The sequence below is a fragment of the Crocuta crocuta genome, unplaced genomic scaffold (assembly GCF_008692635.1).
Source record: "Crocuta crocuta isolate KB4526 unplaced genomic scaffold, BGI_CrCroc_1.0 scaffold429, whole genome shotgun sequence".
NCBI lineage: Eukaryota > Metazoa > Chordata > Mammalia > Carnivora > Hyaenidae > Crocuta > Crocuta crocuta.
In genome coordinates, this window is record NW_027527381.1 from 1,609,536 (window position 1) to 1,629,007 (window position 19,472).

Sequence of the window (19,472 nt, forward strand, 5' to 3'; positions counted from 1 at the left end):
AGTTTTGTTTACAGTGAAAAGGCTCCTATAAGACCAATAGTCTCTGAAACCGTAATTTCTCCCAGGGATTCCAACCTAAATACTCCCAACAATAGAGATGCCCCAAGGATAAAAAGAGGATTTTTCCCTATACTTTTGACTAACTCCCTGGGGAAAATAGACTTACTCATTGGGAATGAAGTAACTAAGACCCTAATAGACACTAATGCCACATACTCAGTCCTCATCTCCACTAGCCTCATCCTTCCTCTTTACTGGAGTACTAAAACTACACAAATGGTGGGCATTTCTAGTCAACCCATGACCATTTTGAAATTCCTTCCCTTTCAATACAAGCCCATTGAAGGAACTCATGAATTCCTTTTAGTTCCCTCTGCCTCTATTTGCCTCCTAGGACAAGACTTTCTTGAGCATACAAAGCTCACATTTTCTTTTTCTCAAAAGAGTGTTTTTACCTCTTCAATTGACAATCCTCAAGAAGACTTGTCCATAGCTATCGCAGTCTTCTCAGGCACTACAACTGAACCAAATCCCTTCCTAGATTCCATTCCACCTGAATTATGGTCTAAAATTGCAACAGAGGGGGCACCTGGTTGGCTCACTCAGTTAAGTGGCTGACTCTAGATCTTAGCTCAGGTCATTTCAGGGTTATGAGTTCAGGCCCTGCTGTGTTGGGCTCTAAGCTCGGTGTGCAACCTACTTAAAAATAAATAAATAAATAAATATGCTACTGATATTGGCTACATTCATTATATACTACCGATAACAATATAAATTGATGAAAATAAGCCCTTGTTTAATATTTACCAATATCCTTTAAATGCAGAGGCTACTCAAGGAATTGAACCTATTATTGAGGAATACATTAAGCAAGGTCTCCCAGTTTCTCATACAATTCCTTGAAATACTCCTATCTTGTCCGAAAACCTCTTGGAAGGGAATGGAGGTTTGTCCAAGATCTGAAAGCAATAAACAACACAGTTATACCTCAGCACCCAGTCGTGTCTAATCCTCACAACTTCCTTTAAGTCATATGACCAGAAAGTAAATTCCTTGGAGTCATAGATCTCTGTAGTACCTTTTCCAGTATTCCTATCAATTCCAGAAGCCAGCTCCTACTTGTTTTCACTTGGGAAGGACAACAGTACACTTGGAGTGTAATGTCTCAGGGTATACACTGAGAGTCCAACCTATTTTTCTCAAATCTTAATCATCAGTCAAGAGTTTCCATATCAGTCCTCCCTTCTATAATATGTAGACGACTCCTGTGTTCAATTTCTGGACAGGCATTTCTCAAAACAACTTCCATCTCCTTCAAGAACTAGCAAAAAGGAGACACAAAGTATCTAAAGAAAAACGTCAATCCTGTAAATCCCAAGTTAAGTATCTGGGACATCTGATCACTGACCACGGCCTTCTCTGGATCCCAATAGATTTCAAGGTTATCTTGACCCTTCCTGCTCCCAAAACCAAAAGACAGCTCAGAGGGTTTGTAGGATTGGCAGGATATTGTAGAAACTATATCCTAAATTTCTCTGCCATGGCCAGCCCTTGTATTCCCTTCTTAGCTGACCAAACAGAGACTTTTACATGGGCAGAAGGATCTCAGGAAGTTTTTAGTAAGATAAAGCACAAAGAGCCTATAAAACCTTCCTGCCCTGGGGCATCCTATTGATTACCTTCTTCCCTTTTGTTCATGAAAGAGAAAGAAATGCAACTGCTGACTCTGAACTGCTTTATAGGAACCCCCTCTTGAAAATATTGAATTAATTTGGTTTGCTGATGGTTTGGTTTAGGTAAGCTAAAAGAAGAAACAAGTCAGTATCAGGCTGGTTACATAATTGTATCCTTAAATGTAACAACTGAAGCTGACTCAATGCCCCAAGCAACTTCTATCCAACAGGCAGAACTTAATGCATTAAGTCAAGCTTGCACCTTAGCCAAAAATAAAACTGCCAATATTTATACTGACAGTCAATATGTCTTGGGTGCTGCCCATGACATTGTATTGCTTTGGAAACAAAAAGGTTTTCTGACCTCCTTTGGACAAAAGATAAAAAAAAAAAAATAGCACTTATGTTTTAAACTTTTAGGAGCCATTCAATTACCTAACTTTCTGGCCTATAAAAACTCCAACACCCACTCTATGGCAAACAAGAGAAAAGCATTTCGCTGATGAATCTGCCAGGAGAGCATCCCTAAATTTAGCCCCTAAGATAATCAGGGCATCCTTAACCTTGGCTGAGTCCTTTATCGACAGGAAGGGCCAACTTCTAACAGCATATTTGGTGCACAATGAAGTAAGCAAAAAATGTATTTAACAAGAATGCAAATTTAAACCAAAAAGAAATTTATGGATAGGTCCACGTGGATGGCCAGTTGTCCCTGATTGCCTGCAGAGAAACCAGTATTAACAATAAATACATCCATGATTATCAACGATTGGAACACTGACAAAAATGATCTTGTGGGGAAACCAGTACTACTGAAAGTCATCTCTCAAAGTCGGTTCCCAAGTATACCGGAAATAACAAATTTGTTCAAAATACACCCCTAAAAATCCATTCATGCCTCTGTGGAACATTTTTCCTACTCTTAGGTCACTTTGTTATGTGGCAAATGGACTTTATCCAGTTGCAGCCTTCTTAGGGATACAAATTTGTATTGGTAATGATCTGTACGTCTTCTCTTTGGGTAGAAGCATTTCCATACCACAGAGCCACAACCTTATCAGTGACTAAAATACTATTGGAAAAAAAAAGTATTCTTGCTTCAGAATTCCCTCAGAACTCCAAAATGACAGAGGTTTTCATTTCACTGGTCAGGTAATTCAATTTGCAAAATCCGGCACACCCTACATTTTGTGTTCACCATCCCCAATTCTCAGGGCTAGTGGAATGTACTAATAGGATTATCAAATATCAATTGGCAAAACACATAGAATCCTTTAAAGTGCCTAGGCCCAGAGCTCTGCCCTTGGTGTTGTTCAACTTTAGGTCCACACCTACAGGAAAAAGCAGGTTGTCACCCTTTGAACTAATCACTGGCAGACCTATGAGGCTAGATGGAAGGAATGTATGAACCAGCTTTCTGAAAAGGAGACCTTTTAATCTACTACAAGGAATTCATAAAAGCCCTCAAAACTAACTTATAGCTGAGAGCAATCTTTTCACAGCATGTTCCCAGAAGACAAAGACATACATTACCATGACCTCTAACCTGGTGATTATGTTTATTAGAAACATCATCTCTGTGAAGACACCTTACAGCCCTTATGGAAAGCACCATACAGACAGCCCAGGAACACCTTGAAGACTACTCAGCCAGGATTAAAAGCATATGACACCTGATATAGACTGCTTCCCAAGAATCTGGACCAGGGTATATTAAACTCTTTAGCCAATGAACATTCGTGGAATATTTGGTATCCTACTCCTTGTTACAGCAATAACTGCACTCTGCTTGATTCTTCTTTTCCCTCCTGGTTTCAATTGCTTAACTCTATTTAAAGGGTTCTGATTTTACTATACACAAGGATGATTCCCCTAATCCTACTCATGCTGTCCTTAGTTCACAGGGAAATTTGGCATAAAAAACCCTTATTTGGTTATCCCAGACTATGGCGGAAGGAGAAAACTGATCTAATTGTTGGATATGTCATCATTAGCCCCTTACCAACTATGGTAACTTTGTTACACCTGTCAATAATATTTCATCCCTTCTGAATTGTACACATCAAATAACCCCTTCAAGATCCACTTACTGTGTCAAGACAGTTTTGCTGCCAGGCAAAACATATCCCCATGATTTTGGGTCCCCCTGTTTAATGGAGTACCTACATCATCCATGAGCCCTCCTTTATCAATGGTTTCAATCAAAAATAAATATCCTTCTGTATATCTTGCCCTGACCCCTCTATATAACACCTTCTACCAACTAGAAATGAGATCTATAGGCTGGGCAAACAAGCCACTCAATGCCTGAAAAAATAATTAAACTAACCTACATACAGATTCCTGGTTTGATTATATACACTCTTTCATACTGGTAAACAAATCTATAAATAACCAGACACTAGCAGATGTACTTTGTGTACCCTCAGGACACATATTTGTCTATGCATGTAAAAATAAACCATACACATTCAGTCGCTTAAACAGGCTCCTCAGAAAATGTCTCCTGGGTTATTTAACAACTCCATTCACAATTCTTAAATTAATTAGGTTCTCAAAAACCAGGAAGACAAAAGAGAGTCCTTAATATAATTAAAGGTTACCCTGATAAAAACCCCTCTGAATGAGGACAACAGGTGCAGCCACTCACAAGACTGTGACCTTCGGCGNTAGCTCCTGGCCTGGGATGGTACCTTCATGGAACAAATACCTGACATGAAACCTATCCCAAACTATAAACAGAATGGCCAGACCAACCGCTTAGGGCCAGTAGAGCTCAAAAGAAATCTTTAGATTTTCCTTCCTGTGTGGTCCTTGACAACCCCATAGCTTTAGACTACCTGTTGGATATCCAAGGAGGGCTCTATGCTATCACAAACACTAACTTTTACACATAGATTAATGCATCCAGCCAGATGGAATGGGAGGCAACTAAGCTTTTCAAACTCACCAAATCCCTAAAAGAAACTCCGTCCCCTGGAATTACAAGTTGGTTTGACCTTAGATTACGGTATTTACTCAGTTGGCTTCCAACTGGGATGAGGACCACCCTAAGAATGGAGCCACAAATTTATTACTCATTGTTTTATTAATCTCATTGTCTTAATGCAACTTAATTCTTTGCGTTTCTCAATGCTGTACCACAACTCAGGAAACCAAAATCATTGCTCAAAGGTTTAAAATGATATGCCAAGCCTACTTATGTAGACTTCCTAATGCTCCCATCATAAATTTGATAAACTGCTCAAGTGAAGACTGTGCCTAAGGTTTGTCTCCTGAAAACCTCCCTGTTGCATAAATGTGGTCACAAGTTTCCCTCAAATAGGCCAATCACCCTGCCTCCACTTTCCCTCCTCTTGTGACTTTCTAAGAATGAGCCTTCCTAGTGCAGGATACCTATACCAATGTCAGATGACCTATTAGTTGATCATCAAATCTCTCCAAGGAAAGATTTTAATCAAAGGGAGAGCAATATGCAAGAAGCATCAAAATGGAGTCAGTCTTGCCAGAAGAGCTATTTAAAATGGAGTTAGGAGGCCATTAAGGACATTTATGCATGTCCCCACCTGAAAGAAAAGATGAACTCTAAAACATAGGTCACTGCCAAACCGTAAGCATCCTGGAGCACCAGCTGCAATTCTGCCATTTCAAGAGAAATGAACTTTTTTCTTTTACTTAGAAATGGATTTTTTGCTTCATGATAGTCCTTAGCAATCAATCATGGCCAGTTAAGAATAGCTTCAGTCTGTCAGCACCAATCATAATACTTGACAATTTATGTGGCTTTACTAGAAATCCCCTCTTGCATTGAAAAGCCCTCCTCTCTTCTCGCAACTTTGGAACACATTTTCAATTCCTGCTCAAATCTTGTCTCTTGAATTACAATTCTCAGATCCCAAATAAAAGCTGGGATTTGCCCTTCAGTCTTGCTGTATTTCTCAACTGACAAAAATATGATGCCTAGCATCAGAGTAATTCGCTCTTTCTGATTTCTCAACAATGACTCTAAATATCACTTATAAAAATTAATTTACTTCAGAATTGAGGAAGAAATGTGGTAAGCAACATAGTAATTCTGCCTTTCTGACTTTCCAACAATTTCTCTAAATTTCTTTTGTAAAAATTAATTTACTTCAGAATTGAAGGGGAGGTTTGGATGCCAAGCAGTATAGTTATTCTTTCCCACTTCCCTCAAATTTTCCTTCATTTCTTTTTTACAAAATGATTTCAATTAATTGAACAATCTACTTTGTAATTTTAAAGAAAAAGAATACATTCAAAAATATGATAAAATATCTTTTTAAACTGCTCAATCAACTCTCTCTGATTTTAAATCAAGAACTATTATTTTGGTCTTCTGCTCTCATTATTCTCTAGAGCAAAGGCTTTAGGTTACGAAAGAACATTATTACTATTCAAAGCTCCTCCAAAGGTCAGTCACATTGGCAACTTCAAACTATGTATCTAAACCTCTACTTCTTACTTCCTGGAGCACAGATGAGATTTCCCAATTCCCCAACTGTGTAGAGGAGGAAGCTAGAACTCCTTAAGGCCACTTGTGCTGAGACCCGCACATATGATTTTCCACTATTATGGCTGATAACACTTCATTCTATTTCCTAGCCACAGAAACATCTCCCAAGATTTGCCTATGGGTTGTTTCTAAAAGTTGAACACAACAAATAACACCTCATCAAGTTACATACTAAAAATATGTGCAGTTTATTTTATGTCATTGATAATTCAATAAAGTTATTTTAAAAAATGAGGATCCTTGACAATAAGACCCCCTAATTCTGCTCAAGTAAGATTACTCTTTTGAATAATCCCAAGCAGGGGAAAATTCATCTCAGAAAGTATTAGGGGATCTTCTGTATATTAAAGATGAATAATTAATAGAGGCTTCAAAATCTAACCCACAGAATATGGCTACCATTATTTGGTCTGTAAAAATTCTAAAGCAGGCACAACCAAATCCTCACTGACCCCCATTTAAAAAAAAAAAAATCTCACTAAGGTAACACAATAGACCTTTCAGCTTTGAGAAATGTAACTTCCTAAAATAACACTAAGATAAATCAATGATGAAATATATGCCTAGGTAGTGAATGATGGGAGTATTAGCTAAAAAATGTAAAAGTTGGCATCTAAAAACCAATTTGGTTTTGGTTTAGAACCTTTCACTCTAAAGGTTGTTAGTTGCTCATTTATATAACCAATAGTTACTGAGAGCCTACTATGGGCAGATGCTGTACAAGGCTGTAGAAGGACCTCACGGACCAAGGTAAACCAGAAAGAAGACAAGGTATTGCTCTTAGGAGCTCACTTTATACTGGGGACAGGTAGGGTTGGGAGACAGTAACCACATCAACAAATAACTTAAATTATTAAAGGAATAATAACTGGTGATAATCATCACAGCTATCACTTATACAGCTCTTAATAGGTGCTAAGGCACTGCTTATAAGTATCATTGGAATTAACCCACCCTATGAAGTGGTTCTATTTTACAAATTAAGAGAAAAGGCCCAAAGTCACTTAGACAGTTAGTGGTAGAGTGAAGATCTGAAATCCTGTCATCTGGATTCAGGACACAAGTTTTTCCCCACAATCACACCATCATGTGTGTGAAGTAAAGCAAGCAGAAGAGGAGGAACTACTATAGATAAGGTAGTGAGGAAAAGTTTGTCAGAAGAAGTGACATTTGATCAGAGATCTAAAAAATGAGAAACGCAGCCCTCAATTCTGATAGTGACTTAAGGGTAAGAATAGTTGTCTACTGGGCCATACCAACTTCATGCCATCTGCACAAAAAGAATGCTTATATTTATATTATATCTATGGCACAGGCACAGGTTGGTAAATAATTAAATCTTTTGGTGCTATTAAGAAAACCCGGCAAGTGATATTTTAGATGAATGACTAAGAATCAACATAAAATGATAAACTTAATGAAAATTTATAGTTCACCAGAGCCTATAATACACAATGGTTGAAAAACATCCCAAATCTCATATTTAACATTTACTTCATTCAAACTTTTTTGCTTGCTAAGAATCATGCCATACTTGTTCAAAGGACTGCTAAACTTGAATGAATTAAAGACATTGTTAAAGTCTTCCATCTTATTTTACAGAAGACTGGTATTTTTGAACAAATGAAGAAAAAAAGCTACTGGTTTCTTTCTTTTTTAAGCTGCATTCAGTCCTTGACAAATATACCCTTTATACATATTTTGGCATGGTGTCTTCAAGAATTCCCCAGATTTCCCTAAGAGACCCCTACCCCTCACAACTTTCCAGCTTGCTCAAGTCTAGGCAGATCCGGTTTATGCAGAATAGAATCCACAACATCTATGACTCACCCTCAATCTTAGGAGCTTAAACAAAGACTCCAAGTGATAAAACTCAAGGCCATTTATACAGCCATTCTTTGCCCCACTCATTCCCCTCAACCAGAGGCTCCATCTCTGTTCAAACCGTGAAGAATTCTGTACTTTTAATAAGGGGTCATTTGTTTGCAAGTTTCCATACCATTTTATCACCTTATTCTAATACAGGTACAGACTGTAGTACACAGTTACATCATGCTGAGAGAGAAGAAAAAGGACAACTGAAGACAAAAAGGGAAGGCAAACTATTTGAGCAGTATTTCTATTTCTAGCTCAATCCTCCCACTCAATTCTTTTTACTGACCTCCAATGCTCAGCTCCTTTCAATTTACCCTAACCCTCTAATTCTGCAGCTGAACTGCTGACCCCATGATTCTACTTCAGATCCACAATCCTATCCCTCGGCCCATCCTGTTTAGAGTTTCTGCCACAACCAAGTTCCTTGAACATTTCCATTATCAAAGCCAACCAGCCAGGAATTGAGGGGGCAGCTTCTGCTGAGATCAAAGAGGTCACTCTGGGACTCAGAATTCAACTGTGAACTCATTTCTCTCATTACATATGGTGATAAGATTCTTTTATTTGATCATACTACAATACTCTGGCATATTCTGGATTACAGACTAACTAATCTGAGCTCCAAACCACTATGCATAAAACATAGTATGCCAGACCCTTCAAAATATGTTATATATTTGGTCCTCCCAGAACATGTTGGGGGGTAACAGTTTTTGGAGCAAAATGTATGTTTATAAGATATTAGAAAATTATTTACAAAGAGATTTTTATAACACAGCCTGTTTTTTTACTGGGGACAGTCTGGACCCTGAAGTGGTTTACAGAGCAAGAGAAAGGCCATTATTCGGGAAAAAGGCTCAGTTTTTGATTCCTTGTAACTGGCTTTACCCCATCCAGACTGTCTTATAAGACAGTCTATACTTTAAATAGTTGAATTTGCTAGGTTGGTATTGAAATCCCTCAATTCCCCTAAAGGCTAAACCAGGTGTTATTAATCCCCAGATGTTCTGCTCCTACCAGAAACTTCAATCTAATGGCCTGACATCAAAGAAATGTTCATAGTCTCTTAGAGATAGAGGATTTGTTTACCTTGTCTTAAATGGCAAAATTCTGGTTCAAATGAGAAAAATACTGACTTGAAAGAAAGGAGGCAGAAGAATGAAAAAACCTTCCACTGGGTAGATGTTTATCTTTCCAACTTAAGTTTGAATAAATAATCCTAATGACCCGAGTGACTCACAGTGACTCTGGATTTGCTGGGGTGGATCTTTTACGCCTATCTGCACAATTCTACACCTGCTCAGTAACAAAAGTATAGCAATCCTTTTTCATGCATCACAAACCAAGTATTGGCATGTAATATTGATAATACCTAACAAGTAAAGACAGGCTTTCATTACTAATCTTGTGCTTACCCATGCTTTTCAGTGTAACTATTCAAATACTTGGAAGTGCTTATAATTTTCCATGACCCACAGCTAGAATAATAAATAATGTACAGGAAGGATTGCCTGAGATGTAAGAAGTTTTTTTTCTGTTGTTTACTTTCAAAGAAGAAAAAAATATTTCAATAAACAGGAACATCTGAAGGGTATGGATAAAATTCAAGACTCATACATGGTTTGAATTATTCTTCCATGGGTATACAGTAGTCAAACTGATTTTTAATGAAATCTTTGGCAATCTTACTGTCTATGGGAAAAATTGAGTGCTAACTACAGTGACACAATTTGTAATTTTAGTTTTCAAAATCATGCCAAAACAAATGCCTCACATAAAAAGATGGGAAAATAAGTGCTGGTGGTTTTTTCTTTTTTACATGCTTAAGATACATGCTTTGATATCTTAAACAACAGAATTACTTTCAATTCCCCCAAACAATCTGTGTTCTCGCTTACTTTTTGGCTTTTGCACATTCTAGTCTTCCTGCATGGATGTTCTTCCTGCCATAAAAATGTTCTTCTTCCATTTCTCTTAGTTAACCCTTATTTATCCGTTACACAGATGGGAACTCCCATCTTCCAGAAGCCTTCTGTGACTTCAGCTAGCCTTATATGGTTGATTGGGCTGTGTCTCATTCTTTAAAAATACCTTCAATTTTCAGCAAGAAATCCTTAGAACTGAAGGACATGAATGCTTGTGATACATGATCCAGGTCTCTTGTACACTGTAACATCCTATGTCATTTTTAATTTGTGCTATTCTTTAAAATAATAAAACCATGTTACTTTACACATACTTCCTATAAAGATTTCACTGAGTCACGCTGCTGGTTAATGCTGATTAAAAAGGAGGAGAAGGGACTGAGGTGTTGCTGGGATGACATGGGGGAAGATTCATTCACTTACTTCATGTTTATTAGAGGCCTACTCTGCAAACCACCGTTCCGGTTCTGACGAAGTGGCAGATAATGAAAGAAATAGGTACAAAGATAAACTCACTTCCCACCTTACTCTGAAGTTATCAACCAAAGCTAGCAAACAGAACAGAACATCTGCAAACAATATAGGTACTGATAGGAAGCATACAGTAACATTTAACAAGACACAGGAATGCTTTTGGCAGGGGGATAAAGTAAAGGGCTTTAAACATTTCATAGTCTTCAATAACTGTAGGTTGGATGGAGGACTTCTTCCTAATCCATCCAGTGATCTGAACAGGGCATTCCTGATGCTTTGTGTTGTGAAAATAGTGATTTCTTCTCCTTCCCCATCTCCTTCCTCTCCTTCTAGGTTTTTGCCTTTTTTTTTTACTCCAGTTTTATTATGATATAACTGACATATAATACTGCATTCCTTTAAGGGGTACAAACTAAGGATTTGCTGTGTGAACATATTGCAAAATGATTTTAAGGACTTCGTAATACGCAATTTGCTTAATTAAGATTCGTTTACTAAGCTGAATACTAACATGATTGAATTTTCTACAGACTAACTTACCTCAACATATGAAATTGGAAATATTCCTATTTTGTCCGCCAGCATGCCTTCAGCCCAGTTTTCATCCACTCTGCGGATCACAGTCAGAACATCATCCTGAAGAAACAGCAAACGTTAGTCTCTTTGATTCCATTAAGCTCACCACTTAATTTTCCTATTCAATAAAGGCACTCAAGTTTTAAGAGTACATGAATCAAACTGTTATGACATATCTTTGGTACATGAATTCAGTGCTGCCACAAACTAAGTGGCCACTACAACCTGTTGGTTCATTTAGACTGTTGTAAAACTATGCACTCCTTCTATACAGGCGTTGGCTGATTATTACGTTTAGATCCACAAATTACACAACCTCAAATGCTTCCCATCCCAGCCTCCTGAACTTCTGTCTTAGACTGATTCTCAGGCTCTTCTCACATTCTCCTGATAACACACCAAAAAGNAAAAAACACTGTTGTGTTTATCTACTTAAAATTCTAAAGCATTTTATCAATTCAATATACTCCTGTGTGCTTTCAGCAAAGTAAGGAAGCAATGATGTTTCATTTTGTTATTCGTAATTCAGTAAGTTAAAATCCGTGAGTGGCACGCATACCTCTGTAAAATAGCCTAGAATTAAATTTAGGCTATAAATATGAAAACGATACCACAAAGAATATCAAACAAAATTATCTTTCATATAAGAATGGTCAATGCACAAAATTACTTTTTTGTGACTTTAAGAAAACTGCTTCCAGGTATTTTTAAAAGCACAGGTATTTTTAAAAATTATTTTATCTTGTTGAAAAAGGAAATATAAGCCATATTCCCATGTATTCAGGTCCAGAGGAAGAGCTGGCAAACAGAAAATCTTATTCTAAATGTACCTTTGCAAATGGAAGGCAATCTTTGTCTGCTTCCTTGTCTTTCACTTCAAAGTCATAAAGTGCTTTGCACTGAGGTGGGGGCTGAGGTAACGGTTTGATAATCTGCACAAAGTTGGTGGGGAAAAAGCCATGGATCCCATTGACTTCCCCATGGTACCAATTTTCATCCACTTGTCGCCGCAAAATGATGATGTCACCTTTGCTGAATTTAAGGTCTCCAGGCTCTTTCCCTTCGTAGTTGTATAACGCTTTGGCACAAGGTAACTGAGGTATACCCTTAGGGAAAAAAAGATGAGTTTTAATTAAAGAACAATCCGAAAATGTTTGAAAATTTAACTGTATTATTATTTTTACTCAAGTTCAACTCAACACAGAGCGCAGGTCTTTGCAGTTTAGCAGGTGGGAAAATGAAATACTTCCTGGAGGAAGTGACACATGAGCCAAGTCTTCAAGGATACACAGGAGTTAGCCAGGCAAAGCTGGAATAAAAGATAAAAGTGAGGCATTCTCATGAGAGGGGACAGCACCAGCAAAGACATAGAGCACGCTGGGCAGAGGGACTGAATTTGATAAAGAATGCAAGAACTATAGAATATAAGGTGTAGGAGAAGTAGACAGAAGCTAACTCATGGAAGATCTTGAATGACATGTTAAAGAGGTTCAATTGCTGTGTCCTTCAGGCAATGACAAGCCCTCACAGGTTTGAAATACAAATGGCCACAAGTAAGAAGGATGTGTCAGGCAGATGAGTCTGGCATGAGACCGGGAAATGGACAGGAAGTGGGCAGGCAGAGAGATAGCTATGTGCAAAGCACAGGCCTTAACTAGTAGAAATTTTTTTAACAGATTAATCTTTCTAATGAAGTAGAATAATAGGAAGAAGCATTACTCATAGTACTGCCCTCTCCCTGTGCTCTTCCATCTCCTCCATCTCCCAAAAAAAGTGGATCAAAGTTTCATACTCTTGAGGCAAGAGAACTTCATAATATACATTTTAAAAATTATTTTGGTTTCTGGTCAGAGATTTAGAGCCTGGCCTGCTCCTAAGCCAAATTTCTTTTGTTAAATATTTTTGTTTGGCTTAAGGGGAATAGTCAATTCTTGGCTCTCAAAAGGCTACTGGCAATCATCTTGTGTTGGCTTGATCCATGTGATGTGTTTGGTTAATGAGAGCTGCTCCAGAGGCCAATATCCTAAGAAGACAGGAACTGAGCCTTCCAGAAGTTTTGAAACCCTCATATGCCCTCTGACTTTTGGATCCTGACTTAAGATCCTGCCTATGAAGGCATGACTTCTGTTATTTGACTGTGACATAATCTTATAAACAATTCCGCTGTGCCCCTTGGTTTCTACAGAAGGAAAATGCCTGTCAGGAACTCTGCTGCCTCACAGTATGAACTTTAGTCATATTCCCCTTCAAGGTCAAATGCTGTGGAAAGATTCTAATTTTTGTCTACTTTCACAGAGATGCCTCACTGCATTCTTTACTTTATTACATATTTATTGAAGTATGGTTATCAAAATATAACAATGTTTTCCAAGACAGTTTTGAGGAAATAATAGCAAATAAACACAGAAATGAATATTACTATGAAACAGTGCAAGAGTGATTGAGTCAGAGACAGAGAACTGACATGTTCTGAATAAACCAACTCTTGGAACACAGCTGAAGGGGCCATGATCAGGCAGTTTTACATAAGGGTTGAAAACCTAGACTCCAGAGCCAGAATGCCTGGGTTTGAATCCCAGCTCAGTCCCTGGCTAGCTGTGTGCCTCAATTTCTTCATTTCGGTTGCTGTGAGGATTTAGTGAGTTAATGTATATAAACCGCTACAAAAAGACCCAGCAGTTAGTAAGTGCTGTTAACGCCCATGAACTATTATCATCATTGTCACTGCCCAGTATGAAAAGCCTTGTTCACCAGTGAAACACAGCACCTGAAAATGTATTTGTCTCTATGCAGCTGGATGCTATTCCTTTTGGATGAATTCACATAGCAATTACATTTTTAATACATATTCACTGTATAGCAATGCAAAGAATGTTCCTCCAAGGAAGTGCTGGGATTTTGAAATGTGCATTTCTGAAGCACACATTTGTTTTCTAAGTGGAATCCATTCATCTTCTGGTTGAACAGAAGAAATTACAAATTCACTGACATGCACGGTTTAATAGGGGATGGCATTTTAGATGGGGCTGTAGTTCATCTTGACAGGGCTAATGTAAGGCATTGGAAGGCTGCATGAATTAATTGAAAATCCTATTACAAACTCAGTGACAAATAACTCTATTCACCATTATGGCTGTTCTCTCGATTTTTTCCCCACCTCAATTAGCTCTGTTTGGCCTACTCTGTCCAAATCTATGCCAGCCAAATCCATGCACCAAGATACAGATTTAGCACTCTTAGAAACCATTCTGAATTGCTCCTTGAAGAGATCTGTAAAATTCCCCCGAAAAACCCCACAGTATGGTTCTTTTGTGATATGCTCATGTGGAAACTGAAGGAATTTATTTCCTCACAGATCACTTCCACACACCAGTGGCCCAATGGACTTATTAACTTTTCTACCAAAGCAAATCTATTAAGTATCTCTAAAATAATCACATACTACTACAGTCAATGGCAAGGATAAAACTTATGATAACAATGATATCCATTATGGTTAACCTAGTTACATCCCTGTGACTATAACTTAAAATTCATTAATTCACTCTGTTTTGCTAAATCTTGACTGCTGAGGCTATTTCAATGATCAATAACCACAGAGAAAGAATCATAAAGCTTACAGCAATCTAATCCACGAGCAGATATTTGTGCATCTGGCTGTGTTTTTCTATGGTGTTCTTTTTCAATTAAATTCTAAGAGGCTAAAAAGCCAGTTTGTGTCAAGTTTCTCAAAAGAAAAGTTTCGCACATTAAATAAAATGAATTATACTCTGATTTCAAATCAAGCAAAGTTCAGTGATCTTTAAAAGACTTATTCCCACACAGACTGCAGATGATTAAGGATAAATGGTTACACGACTTGGAAGAGCAATAAAAGAATGCATTTTCCTTTTTGCAACATCTGAAGGATAAAGCCAAAACAATTGGTTCGATAGCCTCAGACTACTCTTGTGGGTAAAATACGTCCGGGGTCCACGGAGGCACTGCCTTCTCATTCATCTCCTTAGAAAGGTCTAGGAGTCATGTCATCGCCCAGGCCCTTTGCCCCCCATGCCTTCGGCAGGCTTTCCAAAATGCTGCCTTTCTTCTGTATCCTCTCATCAGGCCAAGGCCCCCGAGGATCTGTAGAGCATACATTTCACTTGGCTACACATGAAAGGGAGGCTTAAAAGGAGAGAAAGCCAGAGAGAAATGGACTCCGCAGTCTAACCTTGGGTTTGCAGCTGTCATTCATGCTGCCAGCTTTATCAAAAACTTTGGCAATTTAGACAGGTGAGCTACTATAACGATTCTTAATCTGGAATACATTTCAATAAACAGTGACTATTTTGCTCATATAAAAAGGAATAAATATGACAGCGGGCTAGTTTTACTCTTCAAATAATTTTTGCTTCTACATTATGTATACAGATATTTTATATGACATTAAAATCCTTATGAGACCTGCACACAAATATTTTTGATGAAATACTCTATACTCCATTTTTGTATCATCAAGTGTATTCCAATATATCTGGCAAAGTGCTACCTGATGATGTAGCTGAGATTCTAATGGGTAAATAAAACATCCACTGCCAATTTATTTTATAGACTCTAAATGCCAATGCCCAGATATATATGCAAGACAGCCTCTTTAAATTCAGATTTCTTCATGCATTCCTTACTGCTCCATAAAGTAAAAAAGATTCAATGACCTACTAAAAAGAATATCTGGAAAATACTCTTGCCATAGGAAAAGCACCATGGTGTATATAATTTAATAATTTGGTTAAATCTAAATGGGCATGAACTATGGCTGAATTCGACTTGACTTCAAAAACTTTCCAGAAAGAACTGAAGCACAAAGAAATTACAGTAATAGGAAGTAATACATACAGAGTAGCAAATAGCAAAATGGTTCAGGAAAGGATTTTTTTAAATGTCCTTTCTACAACAAAATACATGTTAGGTTTTCCCTACAAAGTGAAACTCTATTGGAATGTACCCATACCATTTCACAAAAATACTAATTCTTCAATAGTTCAAAAAGTCTTAAGTATTGATCTCAAGAGGTCTAGGTTGGATTATTATTCAAATATTATTTGACTATCCCTTCAAATGTTTCAACCTCAATATAACAAACATCCAAGATGAGTATTACAAGTTATTTTTCCAAAGCAATATCAGAAAGGACCAAGAGTCCCATAAATCCATAATAATCCACTTTAAAAACATTTTTTAATGTTTATTTTTGAGAAAGAGACAAGAGTGTGAGTAGGGGGAGGGGCAGAGAGGAAGGGAGACACAGAATTAGAAGCATGCTTCAGGCTTTGAGCTGTCAGCACACAGCTCAAAGTGGAGCTTGAACTAATGGACCATGAGACCATTAGCTGAGCCCAAAGTAAGAAACTCAACCAACTGAGCCACCCAGGCACCCCACATTTCTTTTTTTTTTCATGTTTATTTATTTTTGAAAGAGAGGCAGAGACAGAGAGAGACAGAAAGAAAGAAATAAAGAAGGGGAGGGGCAGAGAGAGGGAGATAGGAGGATCCAAAGCAGGCTCCATGCTGACAGCAGAGAGCCCGATATGGGGCTTGAACTCACAAACCAGGAGATTTGACCTGAGCTGAAGTCATACACTTAACCAACTGAGCCACCAGGTGCTCCCATAATAGTCCATTTCTTATTTGTTCTTTCCTTTAATATTTATTTTTGGATAGCACTGTGCTGGAGCATTTTCTCTGATGATCATGCTCTTAAGCTACCATCTGCTATATACCCCAAGTTTGCCACATAAAATTTTCTCATCAGACTAATCATATCTACCCGCACTTTGAGGATGGCAGTTGTGAATAAACAGAAATGAAGAAAAACATGTTTTCTTCATTCACATTTATTCTTTTTTTCGTCCTTACTTTACCATTTCACTGCAATCTTTTCTTGCATGCTCATTTTGTTCAGTTTTCTCCTTAAGTAGGCTCTTTCCAGGCTGCCTACCTTTTTCCTCTACTCCGAACATCGTGCCTCAAAAAAGTTGGCTAAAGCTAGCTTTGCACTGCTTTAATGCCCTGTGCCCTCAGCTCCTGCTCACACTCCATATACTCTATCTGCTCCTTCTCCTCACCCTCAGCTTCTACAGCCCAACACATAAGCCCTTAAGGAGTTTCTATCCCAACCCATGATTAAATAGCAATCAGCCAGTTATTGCTTTCAGTCTCATTGTTTTAGTGATATTAATGGTTTAGGGAAAGGGTGGAGAGAGGAAAAAAAACAAACAAACCCCAAGGTTAAAAGGACAGGAGACAAAGTAGCAGCTTTCTCACCAATTTCCCTGGACAGTATTCTCATTGCTATTTAATCAAATGATCATACATAATCATTTATTGGGTCAATACTTAATCAAATACTTAACCAAATGCAAATACGGAATGAAGTAAAGTTGAGGTCATAAGATTATGTTCAGGGGCGCCTGGATGGCTCAGTCAGATTTTGGCTCAGATCACGATCTCACAGTTGGTGAGTTCGATCTCAGAGCCTGCTGGCAATTCTCCCCACTTCTCTCTATGCCCCTACCCCACTCATGTGCACACAAACTCTCTCTCTCTCTCTCTCAAAATAAAGAACTTAGAAAAAAAGATTATGTTCAATCATCCAGAGAGAGAACAAAGAGCAGAGTTTTCCAAACTTAAGAAAAAAGTTATATGAGACTCTTAATTTTTTTTTCTAGGAACTGCAGTATAGAGAATAGATACATTTGTGTAGGGTGGAACCAGAGCCTAATGTGGGGCTTGATCTCACAACCATGAGATCATGACCTGAGCCAAAATCAAGACTTGGACTGCTTAACCTACTGAGCTACCCAGGCGACCTGAGAGGTGCTTAGGTTTTATGGGTAGAGCCCTCATGAATGGAATTAGTAGATTTATAAAAGAGACTTCATAGAACTCCCTAGCCACGTCTGCCCTGTGAGTATATAGCGAGCAGGCACCAGTCATGAATCAGAAAGAGGGCCTTCATCAGAATGAGATCATGCTGACTCCTTGATCTTGAACTTCCCAGCCTCCAAAACTGTGAAAAATAATTTCTGTTGTTTACAAGATAACCAGTCTGTGGTATTTTATTAGAGCAGCCCAAATGGACTAAGATACTCCTTCACCACAATTCTTCAAGAGCAGCCCATCCCTCCACCTTCCTACATCACGAGTCCCCAGCACATATCTTGATACAGCTGCAGTTGATAATTACATTATATGCTTTTTACTCCACTTCTGTTTTTACTTTATCTAGCATGATTGCTTCTGTTGTTTGGCATCAAATGTAAATAAGGCCAAGATCAGAGACTGATTCTGGTGCAGGTCAGCGGGACAGACTCGGTATTGCACAATATACATACTCACATATTTCTATGTATGCCTCTGGTACGCCTCATGAATGAGAGATCATGAACCCATCTTTTTCAAACTGTCCTCAGTGCCTTCTATGGAACACAGTATATGGTGGGACACTGAGACACGGGAGGAGCAGGAATACTGAGGAAAGAATTTCATTCCTTTCCCAAAGGCTGCCAGGAAACCTGGAGCACATGAAGGTGACACAGAAAAAACTTAGGGAAATGTGAGCTAGTCTGCTAACTGGTGTCCACTTTAATGTGCTCTGGAAACATGACTAAAAATGATCCGTTCTGCAAATGGGCAGCTGAGTTTGTACTAAGCAAACTGCTGGCATTTGAAAAATGTGAAGCAAATTATGTAGCAAACCATAACAAACAAATATTTTCCTCTTAAACTCATCTGGTGGTTATGAGGAAATAGTCACGTTGATATATAGCTTTTTTCTTGGCTGGCCTTAAAAAGGGAGTATCCATCTGACAGACAAATCATTAAAGAAAACAAATCTTATTGAATTTCTCTAAGGGAAGATCGCTATTGAGAATACAGTCACGGAAATAAAATGCAGGAAATTTATGTCACTCATTGCCCTGAATATTAGTTTTCTGTTTCATCACATGTTTAATAATTACAACAGTATTTTGCAAAGAGGAGGAAGAGTTATTGGGAAAATTCTATGCAGTAACTTGAGCTATGATCTTGGGGTCTCATGGCAGGATGAGGGATGTTTCCTGGTAAAAGGTCAAGTTTCTGTCTATTTGAAAAACAACTTGATTCCTGGCAAGGAATCTGCCCCTGCCCTTTCCTAAACCTCCCACCTGCCCATAGGGGCGTGGGACTAGATGGAGAAGAGCGATTGTGTAAGAGGAACTCTGTGTGGCCTTTGCCTAATCCTTACAGAAACCCAGAAAGGTAAAGAGAGTCAAAAATACAAAGGAAGAGGGGTGTGTGGGACCAGGTTTCAATATGAAATAGAAAGGTCAGGTAAGGCCTCAATCTAATTCAATGGCCTCGTTTTAGATTTTTTTTGTCCAGTATTTTCATTAA

At 38.2% G+C, this 19,472-nt stretch overlaps 1 protein-coding gene across 1 annotated transcript in view; it reads right to left on the bottom strand.

Annotated features, from left to right (window-relative positions):
* The window catches only part of SH3RF1 (SH3 domain containing ring finger 1), a 176,079-nt gene that overhangs the window by 50,015 nt on the left and 106,592 nt on the right, over positions 1 to 19,472 (bottom strand). The window contains exons 2-3 of the mRNA XM_077772603.1: positions 11,888 to 12,163; positions 11,022 to 11,117 (exon numbers count right to left, since the gene is read on the bottom strand). Of these exons, the coding sequence (XP_077628729.1) occupies positions 11,022 to 11,117; positions 11,888 to 12,163 (372 nt within the window). The remainder of the gene's footprint in view (positions 1 to 11,021; positions 11,118 to 11,887; positions 12,164 to 19,472) is intronic.